Genomic DNA, 25,856 nt, shown 5'->3' on the forward strand with positions numbered 1-25,856 from the left:
ACACTGCAAACCCCCCACTGGTAGAATTAAAAGTTCAGTGTTTTTCCAAAGTAAATTGGTGGAATAATTTCCTTGCTTCTCTCTCTCAACACTGAAAGTGTAAAAACCCACTTGTTTGAGTTTAAAGCCAGAGTGTCTGTTTTCTTCCTTTCTAATTTCCTGTTAAAAAACGATACTCTTGACATATAGCCTTACTTTATCCGTCCAGATTTGACTGTTTTCAGAAAAAGAGGTAATGCAACAAGGATAGACCTGTATCGTCACCTCAGCTCATCTTGTCACTTTCACACCACCTCAGCATGATCTTATTGCACCTGACTGGAAAGCTGCGAGCTGGCTGTGAGTTGGTGGTGATTGTAGGCAGGTGTGTCTGGCTGTGTTTTCCACTCAGTTGCCTTTTTAAGTTGTGTGACAATAAGACTGTGGAGGGTTTTCTGTGAGCTCCTGTTGTGCAGGCTAAGGTCTGCTCCTGTCACGTCTTAAGACGAGAGTCGGGCTCCTGTAAAGCTGAGGGTTTCCCAGCAAGAGTATTTGCAACTAGATGAGACGTGGACTCTTAAAGGAGCATCCGACCTGCGGCACAGCTGACATTTGGCTTTGGATTTAACCTTTTGGGCAAGACTATAGGACAGAGACATCCTTCTACAAAGACTTTGAGCCTTATGGACACTTAAGACGTTTTTATTTAGTTTTAGCTTTGTATCAAATAAACCCTTTTTGTAAAAAAAAACAAAGACCTTCCCAGTCGTGTGATCGTTTCCTTGTGCAGAAACTGTTCAGATCAGATTTTAATCTAAATCTTAAAACACTTTGGGGGGGGGGGGTTATATTAGTGTTTACACAGATTTTTTTATTCAAACACCCTTAACACACAAGTGTTAAGATGCACGTTTCAAACATGAAGATATTTGTTAATGTCACTTTTGAAGCTTGTGAACTCAACCTAAAACATCCTAAAGTAAGACTAAGTTTGACAAAGCACTTTGCCTCCTACAGATTTGGTAAAGAAAATCACATTTGCATAACAATAGGGATAATAGCAGCCTGTGTATTTCTGTTCCTTGATACTTAAAGGGATATTTGAGATTTGTTTTTTAGTGGTTGCTGACACATCAGCTATGTTTACATGGACACAAGTAATCGGAATGATTTGATTGCATGTATACGCACACCACAATCGGATGGTTTAAATTGTGCGTCCATGTGAACCATGAAGTAGTAGATTCCAGTTAGAATGAAGAAATTGTGCACATGTACACGTAGCTAATGTCAGTGCTGACCGCCGACTTTGCCAAGGCTGCTGCTGAGTGCACCGTCGTCACAGAGAACCAGCCGAAAACGCCAGACACTCGCTCTCACTCACAACATGGCTGCCTGCAGCGACACAAGGAAATCCAGAATTTGGCTACAAATCTGAACAGAGGATTTCTAACACAGATATCTTGTAGTGGAACTTAGGCGCAGGGAGTGAGTGGTTTACATAGTGACACAAACTTCACTTCCCTATCTAACAGGAAAGAGTGGCAGACACAGTCTTAAGATATGAGCAGACTGAAACTGAGATAGATTTTTTTTTTATTTCGGGGGCCTTTTGTTAAATGGCTAAACTCAATTTTCCTTGTGTCCCCCCTGGCAGTCATGTTTTCAGAGTAAGCCTCCATTTATCAGTCTGGTTCCTGGTGCAGGTGGATTGCCCGGGGTGTAGACCTGTGTCATCCCTCATAAGTCTGTATCGTCCCTACCTTCTTTGCTTATCTGACCTGTTCCTGGCCTGAAACCTCATGATCCTCTTTGTGTCTTATTGTGTCCCTTGTATGGGGATCTGTGTTAGTCTGTCTGTGTCATTACTCTCCTCAGTGTCCTTCACCTGCTCCGAGGCTGTCATTCTGTGATAACACACAGTCACTGTGGTGTTCCCGCTGTCCTCGCTCCCCCTGGTCTTGGAGGAGCAGGAGACGCCCAGCTTTAAGTTTGGCGGGTGATCGTGCCTGAGGGTCACCGCCTTGTTGTTCACTATCACAGTCTCCACCTCCGAGGCCCAGCAGCCTCGTTCGGGGCAGCGCAAAAGGCGCAGGAAGGCGTCTCTAAAATCTGCGTTAAATGCATAAATGACTGGGTTGAGGGATGAATTGCTCCAGCCGATCCACACAAAAACATCAAATGTTTTTTCATTGACACAGTAGGGGCCCCGCTGTGACCCCGGGGCCCCTGGTCCGGGACAGAACGGCATTGTACAATTCAGGATGAAGAATGGCAGCCAGCAGCAGACAAAAACACCCATGATGACGCTCAGAGTTTTCAGGACTTTTGTCTCTTTTCTGATGGAGACTCTGAGCTCCCGGTGTGACTCACTCGTCCGCTCTTGCAGGCTGATATGAGACTGGAATGAGTTGGTATTGATTTCCGTGCACACATGAGGACAAAGGTCGCGCGCATTCGAGCGGCAATTCTGAGCGTGCTCCACCGCGCGCTCCAAGGAGGAGATCATCCGGATCTGCATCTGGGCTATCTGGTAGATGCGGCTGTATGTGACGATCATGATAGCGACGGGGATGTAGAAGCTGATGAGGGAGGACGAGATTGCGTAAGTGCGGCTCAGACTGGAGTCACAACTTCCGTCAACGCTCTTACCGTGAAGTTCAAAGTCCTCCTCCTCAATCCGGTCACCGATCTCCGCTCTGTGCCAGTTTAGCTGCACGGGCACGAATGAGATGACCACGGACACGGTCCACGTCACGCCGATCATAACACAGGCCACTCTCTTGTTCATACTCCTCTCGTAGCGGAAGGGGCTGGAGATGGCCCAGTACCTGTCCACGCTGATCACGCACAGGTTGAGGATGGAGGCTGTGGAGCACATGATGTCGCACGACAGCCAGGTCTTACAGAATCCTCCAAACGGCCAGAAACCGGCCACCTCAGACACAGCCTTCCACGGCATCACCAGCACGGCCACCAGCAGGTCCGAAAGAGCCAGGGACACGATGAAGATGTTGGTCACTTTTGCGCGCAGGTGCCGGTAGCGATACACGGCGGCGCACACCGTGAAGTTGCCTAAAAGCGTCCAAATGATAAGCAGCGCCAGGACACAGCCCGTTAAAGCTCGGTGGGCTGTAAACTCCTCCCGACTCCCACCTCCATCTCCCACCAGTGCCACGCTGCTCGTGTTATTCATCGCCTGCTCCTGCGCTCAGCCATTCAAAATAAAAGGACCACAATCACAAGAGGGGGGATCGTCAGTGAGCCACTGAGCCTGCTGTCGCTGCTCCTGACAAATCTGTGCTGCTCCTGCTCCAAGTGCAGAGCAGATTTACTGATGCAGCAGCAGCAGCTGACCACAGATACTCTGACCACAGAGCGCAGAGGCGCGCAGAGGCGCGCAGAGGCGCCCAGGACGCACGGAGAAGTTTGTCACCCGTGGAAGAACAAATACGGCGAGCTTTTTTAAAGCACTGCTGTGATGTCCCATCTCTTATTCACTTATTTTTCCCCATTATAATCCCACTCCGAATGGGAATAAATAAACACAAGGAGGTGGGGAAGAATTGTATACCACCAGAGAACAATCCTTTTATTGTCAGTTTGTCAGAACATCATGTACAATCACATAAGAACATGCTGTCCCCAAATCAGAGAAGTCTTTACTGAAATGTACAGTCAAGAGGCTGTAGTATTGTAAAACATTTTACCATTAAAACAGACATATGTGAAATGGAAATAGAACTAATATACTGAGTGAAAAACATTTAGGATAACAGAAGTTTGGGCACACACTAAACAGTATAGAGTTTTGAAAAAGTGAAAACACAAAGCATAGGCAAAGTTCTTGATCTCCTTTTTTTCTTGTGAACTGCTTTGGTTTGTTGCATTTTCATAATTCCATAAATTGGGTGATTTCGTCTTGAATTGTACAAAGTTTTATGTTCATTTCTTGAGTATATGGGCCACAGGTTTGTGCACAAATGCAGAACCTTCCTGTTTGAATAGATTTAAGTGTTTGCAGGGCAAACAGCTCTGTTACTGGCTTAAATATTTTAGTGTTTTTTCTTCCCTCATTCATGCAACACAGTTTATTTAGGCTGTTTAAACGTGCAAATTTTTAAAGGTTTTAAAGGTCTCCCTTTCCTTGTCATCATCTTGTTTAGTGGCTCCCAGCAGGCAGGTTTCGAGCAGAGCCTTTATTACACTGAATGGGTCACAGTTGGCAGCAGGACGTCTGTCCTCAAAGTACCCACAGCCCTTGCGAAACACATGGCCTGGGATGCGCACACTGACATCACGACGGCCTACAGCTGAAGAGAATTTATTGAATTCTGAAGTAGTCTTCTGACCGGTGAGGCGTCGTTTGTTGTCAGCGCCACCATGTGGATCGTAGACACACAGGTGCTGAGAATGATGCTTGCTCAGTCTGCTGATCGCCCCCTCGATGTACCTGCAACATCGACACATTTAATCTATGCATCTAGTTCCCAGTCCTCCCCACAGCCAACTCTGCCTAAAGCCTGATTTTGAAAAAGAAGTGGGCTGAGAGTTGAATGAGGGAGAGGGGGAGGGAGGGGGTGTGGTCTAGTAGTCAAATCTGTAACAACTGTCAAATGGTGCTTTTACATTATATTTCAAGATTTCTTCATTATCATTCCAACACACATTAGGACATGAGGTGGGAACGAAATTGCAGTCTCTCTAAAACCCAGTAAAACACAAACAAACAAACAATTTAAACTTAAAATTCAATTTAACAATTTAAACAGTTGTAATACTACTCAGCTTTACTCTATTGTTATCAGACACATCGTTTTCTGTTGTTATAGTACCTTCTCAATGTGGGTGAAGTTGTCAGGGCCACTAAATACACTAGACTCCTCTGTTGAATACTGAGATTTTAGAAATGTCCATTGCTAAATGCTGGAGTTTAACGCATGTCTGCTTTCTAAGTGATCTACAGTTCAACATTGTTCAGTTTGATTCCTGTGTCGGACGTCGTGCTCATGACTCTTCCAGTGAGCTGAACCAATACTGTGTCTGTCAACGTCAGACACAGTATTGGTTCAGCTCTCTTGGAACCTTTTAGCAGGTATTTAAAAAAAAAGCACCAGATACCAGGTACTAATAGAAAAGCATGAAAAAAAATAAATAAAAAATGAGTAGAGCCGAGCTAGAACTGTATAGCAGAAATGCTCCACAAGTAAATGCTGCTCACACTGTGCTTCATGTGGTGGAAAATGTATAATTTCAATTCTTTCATAAAAAAAAATTAGAGGTTTAGTTACATCATTACATTACTCCACATTATGGAGACTTGTATTGCTAATATGGACGAAGACCAAGTGCCCATAAAACAAATAATTCTGTTATAATTAAAAATACAAAATGTAATGGTTATAATTATTCAAAGCTATGAAAACCAAATAGTTTTTATTTTAAAGCAATTGTTCACTCATAAAACACCATTTCTGACAAAAAGCCCTGGTAAACAGGACCCTTGAGGTTAGGTGTGTGTCGCCTGTAAACTTACTGAAGTCCCCCTTCACTCCTCATCTCCTTAGTGCTGAAGTTGACGTGGCAGCCTGATGTAGTGCTTTCATCAGCAGGTTTCACGTCTAAGGAGGCAACAGCATCAAAATCTTCACACACGCGGTGCAGAATGTAACGGGCCATCCACAGATGGTCCCCCAATTCGGTGCCTTCACAAGGGCCGACCTGGAACTCCCACTGATCAGACAAACAGAAATACAGTGATCACATGGACCAAATAAAACATCCTTCATTCTGGTTTTGTGCAGAATCAACAATGAGGCCTTAAGGTGAGGTTTATCTAGTGATTTGATTATGCTGGCCTTTATTTGGATCCTTAAAGTGTAATTACAGGCAGGAAATACATAGATAAGTAAGTTGCATGTAAAGGCTCTGAGCCAGAATCTGAGGTGCATATGTTTATAGATCTTAACCACTGGAATATTAAAAACTAAACACAGTAAAATATAAAATGTTGATGTCATATGAAGCATAGTCGTAAATTTAGGGATTGTACTACTGCACACTTGGTGCCCAGTTTACTATGTTCGAATAGCCAAAACTGTTATTAAACCTAACTTTTTGTCTGAGCAGCAGTTTTTGGTGGCTCGTGTCTCTTTGGCTGAGAACAATTACCTGCACCTCCAAGAGAAACAACGATGGTAGATACAGAATCAAAGAAGTTCTGGACCAGTGAAAAAAAAAAAAATGATGTTCTTACCTGGGAGCCTAATGTCTCTGAATTGGTGCCACCGATCTTTACCCCTGCATACAGGCAGGCTCTGTAGTGACAGATAGAGATGTCTCTACCATACACGTTGTCACTGCCCACAGAACAACTGACTGAGAGTAAAACCAGCACAAAAGAGGTTTTGGTGAGGAAACTGTTTCAATCAAAAGTCACAGTCATGATTTGAACTGTTCTACTGAATTTGAAATGAAAGTTTTATCATTACACTTAATCTGCTATCAACTATAATAGGTTTTTCTTGTATAACTTGAGTATTCTTAATTTCACCTCCTCTAAACTTCCACCCTTGAGCTGGCCGACCGTACGGCTTTCCATCCGAACCACACAGCACGTACTCCTGCTCCATTCCAAACCAGGGCTCAAACTCTTTCACTTCCTCCGTCACTTTAGCACACAGCGAACGCTGACTATTTCCTGTCATTAGAAAAATAATAACAGTAAAACACAAGGCTAAGAATCATCAGGAGCTGTTAAGTTGATTTTGTGCAGTGATCTCTTACCTGTTGGAACATATTTATCAGTGAGCACTTCACACAGCACCAGTTTATTCGGGTCAAGAGCGAAAGGATCTCGAAACATTCTGACCGGGACCAAAATTTTTTCATTTAAAGCATTCGAGGCAGTGTCCCACTCAGGTATATCTTTAAGAAAAAGAGTCATGTAACAGAAACATGTCTGACACCATATCTGTATAAAGCAGGAAACTCTCTGGCTGAAGGCCTCCAAAGATGTTTCAATATTCAGTCTTCTACTGTACCTCTGATTCCTGCTGGCTCTTGTTGTAGAGTCCTGGTTTTACTCAGTAGATTTTCCTTGTCTTCATTAATCCAAACATATGTGACCTGGGACTCTGCACCAAGGGTAAGAGACAGATAGTGCTTTCTGGTTGTCTTGTGAAGAATGAGAGTTTCTGGAAGGAGCGACATGATGATTTTTTCTTTTTTACCCCAGACACTTAGAACAGAGCAGTCCTGCTTACAGGCGGATAATCACTCTGGTGTAATTTGGTTCCTAGACATGTATTATTATATATCCTAGATTCATATATTAACATCATTTCTGATGGTAATGATTTTAAAACCTGCTCAACAACCCCCTTATCTTAATCTTGCTGTAGGGCTGCGTAGTAGTAATGTAGTAATTTATGTTAAGATGACGGGGGAAACGAGGACATATTCTTCACACCCAATTTTTTCAATGATGTTCATTACAACCCAGAAAAATCTCTGGGTAAATGTGAGAAAAGATCAAATTAAAAAACATTCAGTTGTACTTTGTGTGAAACACGAGTACTTGTCGTCACAATGCTTATCATAAATATCCTACAAGACAAATTTAAAGCCCTTTATGCATATCTGACCTACTCCCTGAATTTTAACAGCTTGTGTCTGTAACTAAGCACTACATGAATGTTTTCCAACTCAATAGCTCGACAAACCTAATGCCTTTTGAAATTGATTCTGTTCAAATCTATAGAAACAGAAGATATAAAATGTATAAACTTAGAAAGACTCTACAAAGGATGTTACAAAAATTGAAATGAGCCTTTATTGAAATGGAAGGCTGTTCTGCAGCCCTGCTATCCGTCTTCCAACTATCTCTCGGGAAGAAAGTGAATATGCACACAAAGCATTCATATACTTGGTTTTTATTACCAGAACAAGATCCTTTATTTATGTGTGAAACAGAAACTGGTGGAATCTGCCTCAATTTTTGATAGGAATGCCTCTGCTTATTGTACGACAGAGATTCATCACAAAGTGTGCTTATTTTACTCACCACTGTGTCTTCTGTTCTGAGTGAAATGGTCGTCGTTATGTGGTCGTCTCTTCAGTCAGTCAGTTCATCTATAAAACCACGCTTGTACTTAACTTATTTTTATATACAGTGGAAACATGGAGATCATCACTTTTGGCCTTTGGTCTGATTGTGATTTCTTGTTCCTAACGTTCATACTGAAATGAAATGGAACAATTTGTTCCAGTCTGATCTAAACCTTCAAACCCCTGAAGCCCAGTGTTTTGCATGAGCAGTGTTTTTAATGTGTTCTAACTGTAACTGCTGCAGTCTTGGCTTCCCTTATAAAATGATTTACATGCTGCCACCACAGTGTAAATATAACACTATTCTTCCTTCAACACCTGAGGAGATAGTGTAGTGTGTGGACAATGGATACATTCTCTACTGTGAAGACTTCCTTGAATGATGAGTGCATCAGGAATCATTTACACGTCACACTTTCATGTCAGTGTCAGCACAGAAGAGATGAGGAGGATTTTCACTGATACACAGAATCCATTAATTCAGGAGATATTATATTTATTTACATCACATATCCAGTACATGTCTTATATTACCTTAACCAAAACCTAATTGAAACCTAAGCCTTAAAACCTTAATCTTAAATTCTAACGATATACATACTAGCACATTGCCTGTGTTCCTATAAGTAAGATAAACCACCTTAAAATGTTCTTATTCAGGTCCCCACAACATGAGTAAAACACAAACACACACACACACACACACACACACACACATTTATGGGCACATATGGCTAACGTTACAGCATCAGCGAGGAAGACTGAAATTGTAATGGTAAAAAGTGTTTTGTGTAAATACAGATTTAGATGATGGAGTCAGAGGCAGAGTCTGAAGCAGAGGGCGGGGAGCTCATAATCAGATTATCTCCCACTATTTTTGTGGATTTGCTGATCTAGGACACACTGGAATTACATCCATTTGTTGAAATGAAAATTGCTTTTCATGTGGCATTCATTTATTTCCTCTCCTTAACTGTGAGTTAGTGGTTCAATCGAATAATAATTGTAATTTTACAATCACAACAGAGTTAAATACTGTAAATGCTGTCAGTATAAATATTCATGCCGTTACTGCAAAATGTGAACTCCAATACTCCCTAAAGCTGCGTTCAGGCCCACCAGCCCCATCTCTTGTGCATATCCAGTCACAGTTGTCAACACTCTGTTTTTCTTTGCAGAACACATGTTGTCTGTCTGATCGCACATCTCTGGACACTTTTTGTCACACTGTTTTTGCAACATAGAGATTACTTTGAAATAGCTTTCTCTCACGCACTGTAGTATCTCCTCCAGGTGTTTCTTGAGACTTTCCTCGTGTGCTTTATGTTTCTCCATCGTCATCTTGATAACTTTTAGCTCGTTGCTCAGAGCCTCGGTCTTCCTTTCCTCTGTTCTGTGGTTTTCCGTGTGTTTGTCCAGTTCTCGCCGATTCTTAACCCTTTCATTCCTGAGCATGTCCTCCATTCGCTTTTCTTCCTCCTCTTCTTTCCGTCTCTGCTGCTCCAAGCTAATGATGAGTTTCTCCAGCTGTTTCTGCAAAGCTTCCTCTTTCATCAGGTTTTCCACTCTATCCTTTTGCATCTTCTCCTCCATTGCTCTTCTATTTTTCTCCTCCTGCTTAGCTTGCTCCTCCAGGAGTTTTGTAACCATGTCAAGCTTTTCTTGAAGAGCTTCCCTCTTCTTCTCCTCCTCTTGACGTATCTCCGTTATTCTCATCATCTCCTGTATCTCTCTCTCCTCCTTCTCCTTCCTGTTATTTTCCCCAATCTCTTGTTTAAAGGCCTCCACTCGTTGTCTTACCAGTTTCTCATCTTCTTGCTTCTCCAGCTCCCGTTCTTTCTTCAGCTTCTCTATCACTCTTTTCGTATTTTGCAGAACAATTTCCAGCTCTCCTTCATACCACTCTTTTATTGCAGCCTCCTGTTTCTTTTTTTCAAGCTCCTCCTTCTCATTCTGCAGCCTCCTCTCCTCCTGCAGCTCCAGCGCCAGCTCTTCCTCTGCTTTTTGGAGAACCTTGCTGGTGTAGTAACTTCCTTCATTACTCTGCATCAGGGTGTCCACTATGGTGAGCAGCTCATACACCTGCCCCTTGTCCTTGGAGTTGTGGTTGTTGAAGACACAGTACCTGCCCCCACATTCATCCACCAGCTCAGCGAGATCTCTGCACCTGTCAATCAGACACTCCTTCACAGATGTTCCTTTCTGCAGAAGGTCGCCATGGGTGAAAACCACAACTGTAAAATCCAGAGCCTTAGAGCCCAACGCCTGTTTGAACTGCCGCACTGCCTCCTTCTCCTCCTGAGTGAACCTCCCAATGTGAATAACAAGTAGGACTACATGGGGCCCAGGATACAGGAGGCTGACACTTCTCCTTAGCTCCCTTTGCACATCCTGCAGAGTCTGATGAGTGTCCAGCAGGCCTGGGGTGTCCACGAGTACCAGGTGCTTCCCACGAACATCTCCATTGACACTGCGACAGTGCTGCGTGACGGAAGAGCTGTAACCCATTGAGTCAAAGGCCTTACGACCCAAGATGGAGTTGGCAGTGGAGCTTTTTCCACTGCCGGTCTTCCCAAGCAAAACTATTCTGAGCGCAGTCGTGGACGGAGGTGGCTTCCTGGCTGAAGAGGCAAACAATTGTGAGAAAAGATTGTGAGAGAAAATAAGGTGAAGTTAACGTTGTTGTCCATAATGTGGACAACTGCCTTTGGCTCCATATGAAAGCACAGCATATACACACAAAATACAAACTTCAAAGAGCCCAGAGTTAAGTTGCAGGTAATCAAAACCAATTTAACAATTCAACCACTTCATTGTACTTGACTTAACCCTAACCCTCTTTTAGGCATTTTTTGTGGATTGTAACAAACATTGGTTTCACAAGAAAGAAAGACTGAAAAAAAGAGACATTTACCTGCAAAAGTGTTGGTAGACAGTTGCTTGCCGTTGACTGACATTTTGTTTCTGTTCATTCTGCTCCTTGAACTGGGAACAAATGACTGCAGTTCATCTCTATTTAGATTCTGGCATGGTGGGCGTGTCTGTCTCTGTGAAACATCAAATCCCATCTAAACTCTAATATCATCATCAATCTCTAAATCCACATGCTCAGCTGCACTGTCTGAAGATAGACAGATAGATACTTTATTGATCCCGATGGGATACATTTTGCCTTGTGGGAGGGGGCTTATCTGAGCAGTGATCAGTTTAATCAACATCCAACAGACTAGTCACGGGACGGTTGTATTGTTTGATCTTAGAAGGAAGTTGATTAGTTGTTGATCAAGAGCCGCCAGGTATTAATGCCCCTTTTCCTGCCAGTGTCACATGACTGGACAATAATGCTGACAGGCAAGCAATGACACTGCTGAAGGATAAAAAATAAGCAATGTTGCAAATTTCATGGATTGAGGAAACTTCCTGAGCAAAAACAACTATTTGACTCCAGGCCAGTGTGTACAGATATGTACTGTATGTATTCCACTAGATGGAGGCAAAGTTCAATTCAACTGATCTGACGTGCGATTTGGGGAGAGTCACAAACAAAAATGACCTGACAAACTTTGTTTTACAGAATTTATCAGTTCTTAAAATATACTTTGTGAGCTGATATTGAACAATCTCCCCGTATTTTGTGTCCCTTCTGAATAACTGCTTACACTGCACTGTTTGCACTAGTCCCACTGTATACATAATGTATACACACGTAGATGTCTCTATATTATTTTATATTGAATGCGATGAATCAGGATGTATCTTTTTTTTTTAAATGAACAAAGCAAAATAACACCTTGTATGCACTAAAGCAATACTTTTTTTTCAGAAAAAACATGTAGACATAAATGAACAATTTATAAGCAAACGCATTATCAAGTGTCGTGAATAAAGCATGTAAAACTCTGGATGCAGGCTTTAAGGTCTAAATGTTGCATTATCAGTGTAGGGCTCTTTTCAAACACACATGAAAATGCCACTAAATATGTCACATTCACTACTCACAATCATAAAACACAAAAACCAATCCAGACTAGAAAAATCGCATCCGCTATCACCAGGCTTTAATGTCTAAAGCTTGTGGGAATCACTGGTGGCGTGATTCACTATTCGTTTACAGCCTGTAGAATGTCTCACTGACCTTTGCCCTGTTTGTTAGATGACCTTTAAGGTTGTTTTACAGGTATTTAGGTTATTCAACTGATGCTATCACTGTAACCGTCTCTGGAAAACAGTTGCTTTAAATGTAATGTAAATAATGAAATGCCTATAGCTGGATTTCTGGCTGTTGGCTCATCAATAATAGAAAGATCATGCATGTCCAAGGCGAGGCCCAGATTGTCTTACCACTCCAGTGCTCATGACACATGGAAGTAGATCTGACTTTAACTAACTGAGAGCCTTGGGTGATTCTGTTTGTAAATGGATGTGTTGTGTGCGGTGACCTTGTGTCAAAACAAAAAACAACAACATGTAACCCACACAAGCACACAACACAACACCGCTGTATCAGTTGCAAGCTTATTTTAGACAAAAACAGTTTTAGAGTTTTTAAAGTAGAAATGAGGTAACTCTGGAGTAACACTGAGGTCCAGCAGCGTCCGGGAATGAATGTCTCAATGAAGGTCAAAAGGAGAGGATTGGGATGTCAGGAGGCCTTGGCAATGATGAGGATGCTCATGAGGAAGACCATAATGAAGAAGATCCACATGAAAAAACGATCCATCACCTTGGCAACCTTCTTCCACTCTGCTACCTTGACACATGTAGCTCTCTGCTCACGGAAGCAGTTGGCGATATATTGGATGTTGCTCACCACCTAAGGTCAAATCAGGCAGATAGGACTTAAAGGACTGAAATTAATTGTGATCAGAAATGTAGGTAAAGCAAACAGCGGTAATTTCATGTACCTTTTCATGCTGGCGACAGGTACAGCAGCAGGGACAGGCAGGGATTTGATACTTCTCTGTTGGATAAAGGAGCTGCTCCTTCAGCACCTGATTGAGGTGCTGCAGGTTTTGTGGATGAGAAGGGACCTGATGGTCCAGTTCATCTTGTCTGATGTGGTGGTAGTGCTTTCTCTCACCCCTCTCCAGTCTGGAAGCGTGGTTGTTATGGTTGTTGTAATGGTGATGATTCTTGTTCTTGGCAGAGCCATTCACCTGACTTTTGTGATGCACGTTGTTATGATGCACACTGTGGCCATTGCTGTACTTGTATTGGTCATGATTGTGGGTACTTTCATGGAAATTGTCCTCATAGTAGCAGCCTTTATCGCCTAAGGGTTCCTCAGGGTACAGCGGTGTCCGTTCAGTCTCTGGTGTGGTGCAGTTCTCCCCCACCTCGTAGACGAAGAAGATTTTGGACATGTAGTCGATGATGAGCACCTTAGCCCAGTGAGGCACTGGCTTGGCCTCAGCACCACAGAAATGAATGTTCATGATGAAGATGGTCAGAGAGGTAGAGGCTGTGATCATAGTCATGGTGGCGATGTAGTATTTTCCTTGGGGGAAGAACAGAGAGAAAAAGGTTCTATGAAAGGGAATGGGCCCTTTGCACAGCAGCCATTTTAAACAGCTGACAGTTAGAATAATCGAATGATAGCTTCCTCAGTTTCTGGGTGTGTGTTGTTTCACTGTCACACTGTCCTGCCTGACATTAATTGAACAGAGCCATTGTTAATGTGATCAGTATCACCTATGCTTTTCCTGCTAAAACATCAGATAACATTTGTATTCTATTTGTATGTGGCCTTATGTGACCCCCTAGCTGAGTGATAACGGCACATATCACATGGGTGATAAGCCCTGAGCAGCTGGTCACTCCTGCTCTCAGAGATCTATTGCATGTCTCTTCCCAATTCTTTCACCCTGTGTCCTGTCTCTATCCCTCTATCTCTCACTGTCTCCATGCAAATAAAGGCAAAGTGCAGCAACGAATAGAGTTACAAAAATGTTGGCCTCAAAGCAAGAAAACGTAACGTAACGTAACGTAATCAAGAGCTTTTCTTTGTGGAGTTTGTAAGTTCCCCTGTGTTCGGGTGGGTTTTGCCTGCAATATGTTGTCACTCAATGTCAACTGCAGCCCCCTCCCCTTCGAACTTCATACAAATACACAAAGTACAATGTGTGTGGATTGATATTACCTCAAAAATATGAGCCACTCAGTCAACATTATTAGATCCCCAATCAGTATTACAAGCTTTTAGATCAACGTCATGAGACAGGGCGTAGACATTATGAGCTTTTAGGCCAAGATGGAGATTCATTCTTTACAGGTAGTGTAGAGTCACCAGGTAACCTGATGTTCATGTATTTGGGCCAAGGAAGAAACTGAATACCCAGAAAAAAACAACACAGACACAGGAAGAACATGCAAACTCCATATAGAAGGGCGCGGCCAAGCCTTCTTGCTTTGAGGCAAACATTATGTTTGCCAACATCTCGTGTATCTGACTTCTTCATGCTTTTCCTGGTACAAGAATAATTCAACAAATATGCCAAGACAAATGCAAACCTATATATGGCATGCTTTCTGCAGGAGGCATGCTCTCAGCCACCAGCAACTGGAACACAGTGAGTGCCAGCAGCACCGTGACTCCAAGGGACACCTTCTCCCCAGAGTCGGCCGGCAGGTAGAAACCCAGTGGAGCGAGAAATGAGATGAGGAAGCAGGGCAGGAGCAAGTTGAAGATGTAGAAAGAGGAGCGGCGCTTCAGGAGCAAGGTGTAGGTGATTTCAGTGTAGGGGTCAGAGCAGCAGCCATACATCATAACATTTCTGACTGCAGGCATGCCATGGCACTCCCATTCCACATTGTCCACAAAGTCAGACAAGTCTCCGCTGTCCATGCCCAAACTGATGTCCACCTGTATGGAGGATACACAGACAGTGACAGTTTTCTATTGTATTTAGCAAATATATGTAAACAAGTAGAATGTGATGCTCACAACACGCTAAAAGAAGTTGGGACAGTTTGCAAGACTCATACAAGTAACATTGTTCTGGAAGGTTCCACAGGTTAAATGGCAGAGAGAAAGGGTGTCGAATGTGTGTGAACATTGAGCCCAAATGTATAACACAGACGTATTTAAGGTCATAAATCCATAATCGAATTTTTAAAAAAAACTCATCTGGGAAATTTCCCATATTTATATTTCAAAATATTTAGAAGACCATTGTAGTAATCCAGAGGCTGGTATGTCCTGTGTGGTGATTAATACTCTGAACAAGTATTGCAACATGGAAACCAAGAAATGCATGAGAAAAACATTACGATTGGATTGGTATCTGTCATTAATATACCAAGTTTCAGCAATATACGAAGTATTTCATGGACAGCACAAAAGTCGACCAAGGAGTAAAATGTCATGAAAGAAATGATTTCCTCTAATTCTCTCCCCACATTACACTGTTTATACGCACTTGGTTGCCGTTATAGGTCCAGGAGCCAAAGGTGAGGTTACACTGCTGCCAGTCAAAGGGGAAGTAAGCGACATCCACAACACACGTGCTCTTTGTGATGGCAGGAGAGTCCCAGATGATCTCTCCATTATAACGCAGCTTTACATTAGTGCTGGATGGATCTGACGGGTCCTCATCTGCTCTACACAGACATCGAGTGAAAAAGACACATTTGAAGGTATTTGTCTGCACCACATCACTGTTGTTATATATATACTGTCTATGACTGACTTGTTGTAGAGGACAATGTCCGGCTTCCAAACCAGGTCACTGGGGATGTTGATCATCTCCAGGTCATCATAGTCCTCCTTTTCCCACTTCAGGTAAGCATCGTACCAGACCTTCCTGATCCACAGGTATGTGGTTAGAACCTGGTTCCTCTCATCCTGCACAGAGAGAGATCACAATGATTAAACTGAACAACTTCATATTCCAGTACAGTGAGTGTGATGATAGATAAACTATAAAAACTTTAAACTATAAACTAAAAACTTTGAAAACGTTGAAGCTTTACGGAAGGATGGGTTATGATCAAATGAATGGGTTATGATAGAGAGAAAGATATATTAATGACGTCTTTATGACAATAATATACAGAAAAATGAAAATAAGTCTCTTTTCCTGTTCTACACAGTGGTGCAGTGATAAAACGTCCAACAGATTTAAAACAGGTGCAGAATATTGAGTGTTTGTAACCTATATTTTTAACCAGAGTTGAATTATCTAAAGAGATATGGAGGAGCATCTAAAGACAGTTGGTATAGTATGGATTCAATGGGTAAAAAGCGGTATGTAATTACAAGAATAAATCACAGAGATAACAAATAAGTACATGTTTCTGATCTATGTTAGTCCGTGACATACACAGCATTAAAGTTTCCTCTCTATTCACCATGTCTTTGATCTGTGACAGCGTGATCTGCAGCGAGACGTTCAGGGCTTTGTCTGTATCATCCACGGGTCTCAGAGCATTGGAGTAGTTCTCCATCAAGTCATTCAGGAGTTTGTAGGCATAATGACCCTGGGCACCCTGGGACACTGAGTGAGCAAGGGCAGAGCAGAGGGTGGGTACAGCACGCAAAGACCAAACATCAAACTCAAACATCACGCAGAACTGACCTTGCACCAAAAGACTGATCCAAACCATCAGCACTGCCTTCCTCATTTTCAGCCTGACACGAGCTGAGGGATCAATTATTCAGCAAAACACTCACTGACAGAGCTGGGGCCAAAATCTTGTGTCACTCTATTCTGATCTCCATTTTCTTCCTGTGAGGTTGAGCAAGATGAGGCCACAGAAAATGCTCAAAATCTTACATCCTCTCAGACGCTCTGAATGCCTCAGTGGTTGTTAGTCGCCGGTAGTCTCTGTCACCATGTCTCTCTGTGTGATCGCCGCTCTGGAACAGGACCTGGGGGCTATCATTCACACACAAACACACACACATATAGGTAAAGTGCAGTATCGAATAGCCCACAGGCAGCACAGGGTGAAATGTGATGCCTGTTGCTCTATCCTCTCGTGTGCTTGACCAGCTGTACAACACACACACAGGTTTGCACAGCTATCCTTTCAAGGACTTGCACTGAACTCATTTGGACAACCTTAACAAAGCATTATCCCTGATCTTAACCATATCCGGGTAATGACTAACCCTAACTTTAATCGAACCACAATTCAAATCTTAGCACTAGACTTAACCAGTTCCTCAGAAATTAGGTTCTGCCTCATAAAGACCAGGTTTTGTTTTTCTCCATAAGGTATACTGGTCCTGACAAGGTCAGTGTTTATGCCAGAAAAGCTCCCTAAAGAGGTAACAAATACAAGCACACACACAGTACAACACACGCACACACCTTACTGCGTTACACAGTCACACAGTACAGTGACACTTACTTACCCACACACATGTGTCAGTGATGATGTGACACATGTCAAACATATCACATGATAATGAACATAACACAGAGCCGGGGTCAGGTTTCAGGGGTCACGTACACAAACAGAGCTCCTTGATGAAATATGTGGGTCAACTAATGTAATACTGTCCAGCCATGATGACATCACTAAGGTTACAAAGCATCAAACTAGTGTGTGACCTTTTGGGGTTGTGTTGAGTCAGTGGAAAACATGGCTGCCACAGGGACACCACATGCAGCTTACAGTTTAAAGTAAATGGATGTGATCTAACCGATGAGAATCTGGATCAACAAAATACATGACTGGATACTCATAACAGCATAATTGCTGTGTCTACAGAGTATTTGTTTACTGTAACTTCCCCGTTGTGCCATGTATTACTGTGATTAAGCAGTGTTTTCTTAGAAATACTGAACTGTGAAAAAGAAAAAAAAAGTGATAAGCCACACACGTGGTGATTTCAAAGAAAAGCACAATTTTGAATTATCAGATAAAGCCTGTGAAATGATGAATTGTCTACTGATAGTCTGTAAAACTCTGGAAATAATTTCAAACAACCAAAAAAACGACTAATCTTTTATTTTATAACAGTTTTCTTATACTAATCATTTCAGTGGCTACAAAGAATAACTTAAAATCAAAACTTCCCAGCGAGATTAAGAACCTTTTGTCAGTTTAACATATATATGTATATATATATAGTGTATATGTATGTATATATACTGTATATATACATATATATCAGCAACATAAATAAGAAATGTTACTGACTTTGTTCACCACTGCAGAGTAAGACACGCAGTGATGTGATGTGTTAATATGTCACAGTTTCTGTGGTAGTGAGCGTGCATATAAGACAGGTGTTTCCTGTGTGTGCGTGCATGTGTGTGAGAGAGAGCAATAGAATCCAGTGAAAGAGTTAAAGTTGTCTGTTACATGTGCAGGTTATGTGCAAGACGGACTGAAATATTGTGTTTTTTCTCAGACATTAAGAAAACTAACAACAATTTAAATGTATCCACTATGAACGATAGAGACAGTGTGAGTTTGTGATAGATCAGATAGATCAGAACCGTGTGATCTGGTGTTCTTGCAGTAAATGGGGGAGAGATGGGGGCACAAAGGAAGGAAAGCATGTGAGAGGAGTTTCAGAATCGGAGACAGTGTGTGAATCTTACCTACAACTACACATGCGATGTTAAAGAATGATTTAAAAAAATCATTCCTGGACGCATAACCCATCTATTGATCATAAAGTTTTGTCAAAATCTACTTTATTTAAGGTTGTATTTAAGGTTTTTACATTAAAATAAGTACACAAACCAAGCATCTGTTAACTAAATGAATTGAAAGGTAAGAGATTGTTAAATCAAGCTCTGTATAGCTTATTAAGACATCAAAATAAACAAATACATAAGGAAAGAATACTTTCATCTACCAGAAGAGTCATACACAATCAAACAAGAATGCAGAGGAAAAACTAAATCAAATCTATAATCTTCTATAATCTTGATGAGAAATAAAGCAACAGGTGGCTTTGGGGGAGGCCATTATTGAGAGGACAACACATTGTTAGTTTTAGTCTTTAGTCAACCCACCATGAGTGGTACAAGGCTGGGAAGTATGACATGAGAAGTGGCTGCAGAGTCTTTGTTACCAACAGGCAGGAAAAACACAGGTATAGGGAACAATGATGGCTCATTTCAGTTTATTCCTCCATAAATGTGTCTGTAATTCAGTGTGCACAGAACCACAGCCTTGACTCCTCAATGAACTGCAACAGTTGATAATGTTATTGGTTATAAATGCTCTTCATCTTCTTCTGCTGTGTCAAAATGTCTACTGTTCACTGTACAACCCGTCAAAGGTCCTTGAGAATGAAGTGACTTGCTGTTGACTGTCTGTGTGTGTGTGTGTGTGTGTGGGATAAGACCTTGTGGTAGGTGTGGGAGAGAACACAGTGATGAGACATGACAGATGTGACCACAGTAGAGGCAGGCAGTCAAACTTTTAAAAGTGTTACATCGCAGAAACGACAAATAAACAGACTTTTTCAAATGTATGACTACATTTTAAGAGAAGTAAAAAGGATTTACTTTTTTACTTTTCATACTGCCTCAAGCTGTACAAAGTTTTCGAGGTATCCAAGGTTGCATAATTACACAAAATGTGTAAGTGTCACACGTATTAAACTCACAAGTGTGTGTGTGTGTGTGTGTGTGTGTGTTTGCACAAGGTTCACTATTTAATCTACATATTGTGTGTGTGTTTATGTGTGCTGGGATGTGGTTTGGTGTTTTTCAGCATATCCTTGAAAAGCCTGTGCTGTACCTCTCATCCTCAGCAGCTCTGAACACCACATGACAATTCGTAGAGAAAGAGCGGGACAACATGTGAGGGGGGAAGGAACAGCTTCTCTAAGAAGTAGGGTTTTTTTTTTCATTGCCAGGCTCCTGCTCATCTTTCAATATCTTTCACTCATTGCGTTAAATAGATGACCTCAAACGGCTCCTTATTTCCTGATGCTGTGCTTTAACATGTTGAACACGTGTCACATACGTGGACATACAATAAATAGTGAACAGCCGGTTCGAAGAGGCTGAGGAGGACGAGAAAGCATGGCCACTTAATTACTCACACCAACGCCAAAACCTAAAATCATCATTTCCTCCTAAATCACAACCACATTTACATCAGAATCTTTTACGCTGCTCACAACCAGACATGCGTGGCCTAAAACATGGCCTGTAAATTTGCTCTGAATTATTGAAACCTTCAGACTCCTCTCTCATTTATGCGTGGAGCACAGCACACATATATATATATCAAAAAAAAGCATATAATGTTTGATAACGGCATGAAAAACTAACAATCATTCAAGAACCAGTTCGGGAAAAAATCAAAGTCAGCGATGTGACACTAAAGCCGACGTGCATCCAAGCGTCTATGAGAATCACATGGACAATTTGGATTATTTCGATACAAACCTTTTTGATAAGTGCTTTGAATTGCAGCCTGCTACCTCCACTGTAACGTCTATACTGTCAGTATAGTATATAAACTCAGTATCAGCACACAGCAGTTACAGTATATCCTCCTATAGAACAGGAGGTGAGGAGGTGAACAATAGACTGAATGATAGAAAGACAGTAGTAGTGGCCGACTGGATCCAGATCTTTCTTCTCAACGCAAAGATGCTTTCCATTGTTTCAAAAAGCCTAAAGACTTTTACATGCATATACATATATATATATATATATATATATATATATATATATATATATATATACCCAAAAAATATACAGTAGACATTACTGTGCAAAAGTCTCAGGGCACCACCAGCTCTGTTGTTTCTATGTCTGTCGAATTCTGAGTGAAATAATGTGTCTCATATATTAGCAAACAATGAGTTTAACTTGTACAACATGTGTATGTGATGCTCAGGCACGTCTTGAATAAACCTGGGGTAATTGATCACAGCAGATATTTCTGTACAAGAAATAGTCGGACAAACACAGGTTTTACCACTAACGTTAATTAGGGATCCACTCCAGTTTTGAGAGTTTTGACAAGTTCGTGCTATTCACTTTAACTTGAACACTTGAACAATTGAACAATAGCTGTTTTTTTTCCTAAGAAATTGTTATTTATTAGTTATTTCTTCTCCCGGGCATCTTTTTGATATATCGTTTCATGGACTTCTCCCCTCATTGTGGATTTCCCTCTCATTTATTCCTATTTATTCTTATTTCTAAATTGCATTTTAGTCATTTTAAATGATTGTTAGTGTTTTTAAGCTGCCAATAAATGTATGTGTGCAGTTTTTTTTATTCTGAAAGTGCATACATTTCCATATCTTTTAAAACTAATCGACTTTTGCACAGTACTGTATACCTCCAAATTCAAAAAGGAACAATGTGCCCATTTCATGTTTTTGGTAGTATGGTGATTCTGTTATATAATATACTATATTTCCATGTGTGTATATGAAACAAACGTTTAATAAAAATTAGACATTACACACAAAGTAGACCATATATTCACAAACAAAAAGTATAAATTAGAAGGGAACATTGAAAGATAACACATCCAATGCAAAAGATCGCGCACTACGTTAGTTTGAAATCCATGGCATAAAAAACATCACAACAGTGACAGTCGCAAATCATATCTTGCTATTCATTTGTTAAAAAAAAAAAAAAAAAGGTTTACAGTTCACTGAAAAAGTCCAATGAAAAATATAATGTACAAAATATCTACTGTTCGTATGTGTGCCATGTTTCTATTGTGATAGCTCAAAATTTCATACAACGTTATCCATGCGCCGTTATTTCAGGTTCCTCTAACTACAGAGTTCAAGACAAATCTCGAAAAAGTATTCGTTTTTATGAATAATATGTGTTGTTGACAGTGATAACATTTCATTTGAACGTACAGGCACGTTTGTCTGTTCTTGGCTGAGTTTATATCAATGTCATCTGCCTAAAATGACTCGTACCCTTGGACTCTTTGTGAAGATACCCACATTACTGGATTCTTAAGAGCTGAAAAACTGCAGCACTTGACTTGAGCTTCTTAATTCATTAATAGTGATGTATTTTTTAAAAGTATTAGAGCTGAGTGACAATAATTGTCATGGTGTAATTTTCTTCAGTATCAGTATAACAAAGATTCAGTGGATATCGATGCGTTTATGCACAGTTTGGGAAAAACAAGTGTTTTTCATTTTCCACCAACAAAGTTCAAGACCACAATTAACTTGTTTCTTTTCCTCATCGCATCTCAGATATTAATAATTATAAAAATAGACAAACAATGTACTTTATACATCCATATTAAAGCTTCAATTGTTTCAATTGTCTGATGTCCCGCTTGAAAAAAACTGGACGTAATGTATCGATCATGACAAAGACTTATATAAAACATATACAACTCGGATTTCTTAAACCTCCTCATGGCTTCGCTGAGTTGCAACAGCAAGTCATATCATGACAGTTCAAAGCAAGCCCCCAAGTCAAAGGTCAAAAGACTTTGCACTGGTTTATGCTGAACATGCGTCTCCTGGCCTGCTTCCTGACATGGTTGACAGCCATCCGCACAGCGTACTCAAACACCTGCTGCACACCTCGGTTGCTCAAGGAGGAGCACTCCAGATATCCTTTAGCATGGAGTTCCTGAGCCACACGTCTGCCCTCAGCAGCAGAGATGCAGCTTCCCCGATAAGCCCCCACTTCCCGCAGGTCCGTTTGGGTGGCCACGACCAACACTGGCACCTTGGGCAGGTTCTCCCGAACCTCGGCGATCCACTTGTGCTGAGCGCTGGCCAGAGAATTAGGGTTGGCCACAGAGTAGCAGATGAGGACGATGTCGGCCTGCTGGTACGATCTTGGCCGGATTTGTCTGAAGTTGTCGTTACCTGCTGTGTCCCACAGCCCCAGGCTGATCTGAACGCCGTCCATGTACACCTCCACTCCTGTGTTGTCAAACACCGTAGGCTTGTAGGAGTCTGGGAAGGTCTCTGAGGTGAAGCGGACCAGCAGGGCTGTCTTTCCTACTGCGCTGTCTCCGACCAGGACACACTTCACCGCCATCTCTTCTATGCCATTCATGTTTGCCATTGGTAAACTGTAGACGTGATTATTCGATGAAAGTCTTACTGTACGTTGTTGACGCGGAGAGACACCGGATTAACAGGGGAGTCAAAACCAGCACTGACTCTGTGTTTGCTGTTCTTCCATGTTCTGGTGGTAATTGTGGTAATTACATTCCTGCAGATAAAGAGTCATTCAGCTTCTTAAACTGAACTACAATGTCCTTAAACATCTAACGTACACAATGAAAATGTGCAGTTCTCCAGCAGTGGGGTTCATACACTCTTCACAGTAGGCTCGCTCGGCTCACTGCACTTTGCGACGCAATCGTGACGGTGGTCATGTTTTGCTCCTTCTCTCTGTTGATCTTCAATACTGACATTCTGTCCGGTCTGGTCTCACCTCCCACCATCCAAGAAGTAAATCTGTTTCCAAAAGATAGGCAAAGGAAGAAGATGTTGGATGGTTAAAACCATTATTTATTATATGTTTCTCCAGTTGACAGTAGAACTGAACGATTTTGAATAAACATCTATTTGTGATTATTTTGACAGCAATTGCAATAAGATTCGCGGTATCAGAGGGAATGGTCATTTTTACATCATTATTCTCATTTTCATTCGAAAAAAAACATATTTAAAAGGATTACTGTGTGGTATACTGTGTGAAACAAAGATGTCCTCTTCTGTCTGTAGAATAAGATGTGTATCGATCACGCCGTAATTAATATAAAAGGATATTTAGACACACATTTTGGCTTTAACAAATATTGCGCCTCCTGCGATTTGAAAATGGCAGCAGGCTGTATTGCGATTTCGATAAAATTTCGATTAATTGTTCAGCCCTAGCTGAAAGATTATGTAGAATATACGGATATACATAGAAGATGTGATGGAAGCTCTTTATTAAATACATTTTGTTACAAATGACAAAGTTTGGCTTTAACAATATGGAAGCAGTCAACCGAACAGCTCTTCTGAAGCAGCAACATTTGATTTTGTTAATGTTGTACACACGAATGTGACAGAAAAATCATTACAAAAAGAACTTGAATTGAATACGGAAGTAAAGATTCATGTGTTTGGGTGTGACCCAGAATTCACAGCTTGCTCCTGAAGGCATTAATAACAACACATATCCATGTGCATTGTTGTCAAGGTCATAGTCATATAAAAGACAAGTCTCCCATCACTTCAATATTTATCTTTAAACACATGAATAACCATGTGGTAGTAGGTGCGCTTTAATGGCAATGATATAGTTTGAAACAAGAATATTATAATGATAAAAACAAACTCCAAAACGATGGTTTCTTACCATGATTTATGTGGTGCAATAAACAGTTTGATAACTGTATTAAATTATTATCTAAGAGAATAAGACCTGACCTCAGAACTGCTTGTTAGTCACAGCACAGTCTTCTAGCTGGAATGAGACGTTCTCACTTTCCTCGATTGAAGTTTCTACTAGGGTTAGGGTTAGGGTTTCCTCACGAGAAGAACATGCACTTTAATATTTTCAATCTATTTACAGAAATTCAAAATACAAACATTGAATAAAGAAGAAAATGTATTATTGATCATATTTCTGATCATAAACTGATCCAACTCCTCTAGCACAAACCATATTTTATTCCATTTTACACATTCTTGGTAATCGTTTTATTCCGATGAAATACGATAAAGTAAGTGCGGAGAAAATAAAATAAAGACAATTACCTGATTCTCTTGTCAGTGTCAAAGGTTTCAGTCTTCAAAAAGGACGCACGCCTTCAAAAAGAAAACATCCTTCAAAGTCCTGACTGAGGTTTGCGATTAATTGATGAATTCATTAATTCTTAATTCTTCTGCCGACGATGCCCCAACACCCCATATCCATATCCACCGCAGTCCAGTTATTAATTAGACCAAAAGAGGAGGCGAGTTGTGTCTGCACCTGCCTGACAAAGCTGAAGATGGAAGGAAGACGAGGGAAGTGAGAGAGAGAGAGAAAAAAAGAGCCCAACACATCCGCTCGTTTTAGTGTGAAGGTGTGAATCACTCACTCACTCACTCGTTTTGTTCGCCTCCCCCACAGCAGATGCGCTTTAACATACGACTGTAATGTTCTGTGTGCGCATTGTGCCATTTTGTTTGCAACTTTACGCAGCCGCAGCAGCAGAGCGCGCAGACACAAGCCCATGACGACGATAATAGACATGAGTTAAGTTCACAGAGAAGGGAGACACTTTACAAATCACCATGTTCAGCAGTCCTCGTGTTATCCACACTGACTGAGCACACATGGATGCTTAGTATAGGAGTTACCTATGATTATTTACGGATGATAAGTCAATCACAATCATTGAATAGTCATATATTACATCATGGGGCCCATTGCACAGCAGCCATTTTGATAGTGTGGTAGCAAACCTATCTACATGAGAGGTCAAAGTTCAGAGAACAAAAACAAGGAGCCAAACTTGGCTCCGGCGAGCTGGACACACTGGAGACAGGAAAACATGTTCTTAGTGTTCAAGTAGTCTTGGGGAAATGATCCCCCTGAACTTATAGGAAGATCATGCTGACCCTGTGAAAGTGATAGAGTGGCTTTAGATGTTAATCAACGGAATGGGAAAAACATTTGGATTCCTGGTCATGTTTCCAGGAATAGGGAGGAATTCCAAGTGACACACACACATCCTCTCACACATACACACACATGGGTGCACTATCATTGAGCTACAGTATGTGTGTGGAAGTTCAGGAGAGGCTATTTGACTGTTGCTGCATTGCTGTGTAACATGTAAATTGTGCACAT

At 41.3% G+C, this 25,856-nt stretch overlaps 5 protein-coding genes across 5 annotated transcripts; all 5 read right to left on the reverse strand.

Moving 5' to 3' along the window:
- Positions 1-899: 899 nt before the first annotated feature.
- On the reverse strand, positions 900-3,276 carry LOC131467660 (D(1) dopamine receptor-like). Its single transcript, XM_058641688.1, has one exon. It carries the CDS (start codon positions 3,173-3,175, stop codon positions 1,799-1,801), a length of 1,377 nt encoding a protein of 458 aa, XP_058497671.1. The 5' UTR covers positions 3,176-3,276; the 3' UTR covers positions 900-1,798.
- Positions 3,277-3,589: 313 nt separating this feature from the next.
- Positions 3,590-7,273, reverse strand: LOC131467661 (glutamine synthetase-like). The gene is made up of 6 exons (XM_058641689.1): positions 7,023-7,273; positions 6,766-6,906; positions 6,533-6,679; positions 6,236-6,357; positions 5,516-5,712; positions 3,590-4,432 (listed from the first exon to the last, which is right to left on the reverse strand). Exons 1-6 carry the CDS (start codon positions 7,189-7,191, stop codon positions 4,084-4,086), a joined length of 1,125 nt encoding a protein of 374 aa, XP_058497672.1. The 5' UTR covers positions 7,192-7,273; the 3' UTR covers positions 3,590-4,083.
- Positions 7,274-8,567: 1,294 nt separating this feature from the next.
- LOC131467658 (GTPase IMAP family member 4-like) lies at positions 8,568-11,112 on the reverse strand. The gene is made up of 2 exons (XM_058641687.1): positions 11,003-11,112; positions 8,568-10,709 (listed from the first exon to the last, which is right to left on the reverse strand). The coding sequence occupies exons 1-2, from the start codon at positions 11,058-11,060 to the stop codon at positions 9,157-9,159; spliced, it is 1,611 nt and encodes a 536-aa protein (XP_058497670.1). The 5' UTR covers positions 11,061-11,112; the 3' UTR covers positions 8,568-9,156.
- A 629-nt stretch (positions 11,113-11,741) lies between these two features.
- Positions 11,742-16,956, reverse strand: chrna9a (cholinergic receptor, nicotinic, alpha 9a). The gene is made up of 7 exons (XM_058640983.1): positions 16,665-16,956; positions 16,438-16,583; positions 15,777-15,931; positions 15,507-15,687; positions 14,599-14,950; positions 12,993-13,585; positions 11,742-12,901 (listed from the first exon to the last, which is right to left on the reverse strand). The coding sequence occupies exons 1-7, from the start codon at positions 16,708-16,710 to the stop codon at positions 12,731-12,733; spliced, it is 1,644 nt and encodes a 547-aa protein (XP_058496966.1). The 5' UTR covers positions 16,711-16,956; the 3' UTR covers positions 11,742-12,730.
- A 4,493-nt stretch (positions 16,957-21,449) lies between these two features.
- On the reverse strand, positions 21,450-25,289 carry rhoh (ras homolog family member H). The gene is made up of 2 exons (XM_058640912.1): positions 24,776-25,289; positions 21,450-23,482 (listed from the first exon to the last, which is right to left on the reverse strand). Exon 2 carries the CDS (start codon positions 23,082-23,084, stop codon positions 22,488-22,490), a length of 597 nt encoding a protein of 198 aa, XP_058496895.1. The 5' UTR covers positions 23,085-23,482; positions 24,776-25,289; the 3' UTR covers positions 21,450-22,487.
- Positions 25,290-25,856: the final 567 nt, after the last annotated feature.

Source organism: Solea solea, chromosome 10 (genome assembly GCF_958295425.1).
Source record: "Solea solea chromosome 10, fSolSol10.1, whole genome shotgun sequence".
In the NCBI taxonomy this organism is placed as follows: domain Eukaryota; kingdom Metazoa; phylum Chordata; class Actinopteri; order Pleuronectiformes; family Soleidae; genus Solea; species Solea solea.

Coding starts and splice junctions, on each gene's coding strand:
- LOC131467658 (XM_058641687.1), bottom strand. CDS start 11,060: ATGAACAGAAACAAAATGTCAGTCAACGGCAAGCAACTGTCTACCAAC. Junction 10,710..11,002: donor GTCTACCAACACTTTTGCAG/GTAAATGTCTCT, acceptor TTGCCTCTTCAG/CCAGGAAGCCACCTCCGTCC.
- rhoh (XM_058640912.1), bottom strand. CDS start 23,084: ATGGCAAACATGAATGGCATAGAAGAGATGGCGGTGAAGTGTGTCCTG.
- LOC131467661 (XM_058641689.1), bottom strand. CDS start 7,191: ATGTCGCTCCTTCCAGAAACTCTCATTCTTCACAAGACAACCAGAAAG. Junction 6,680..6,765: donor TGATAAATATGTTCCAACAG/GTAAGAGATCAC, acceptor TTCTAATGACAG/GAAATAGTCAGCGTTCGCTG. Junction 4,433..5,515: donor AGGAGTGAAGGGGGACTTCA/GTAAGTTTACAG, acceptor TCGATGTTGCAG/GTACATCGAGGGGGCGATCA.
- chrna9a (XM_058640983.1), bottom strand. CDS start 16,710: ATGAGGAAGGCAGTGCTGATGGTTTGGATCAGTCTTTTGGTGCAAG. Junction 16,584..16,664: donor GATCAGTCTTTTGGTGCAAG/GTCAGTTCTGCG, acceptor TTGCTCACTCAG/TGTCCCAGGGTGCCCAGGGT. Junction 13,586..14,598: donor AGAAAGCATGCCATATATAG/GTTTGCATTTGT, acceptor TCTTCCCCCAAG/GAAAATACTACATCGCCACC.
- LOC131467660 (XM_058641688.1), bottom strand. CDS start 3,175: ATGAATAACACGAGCAGCGTGGCACTGGTGGGAGATGGAGGTGGGAGT.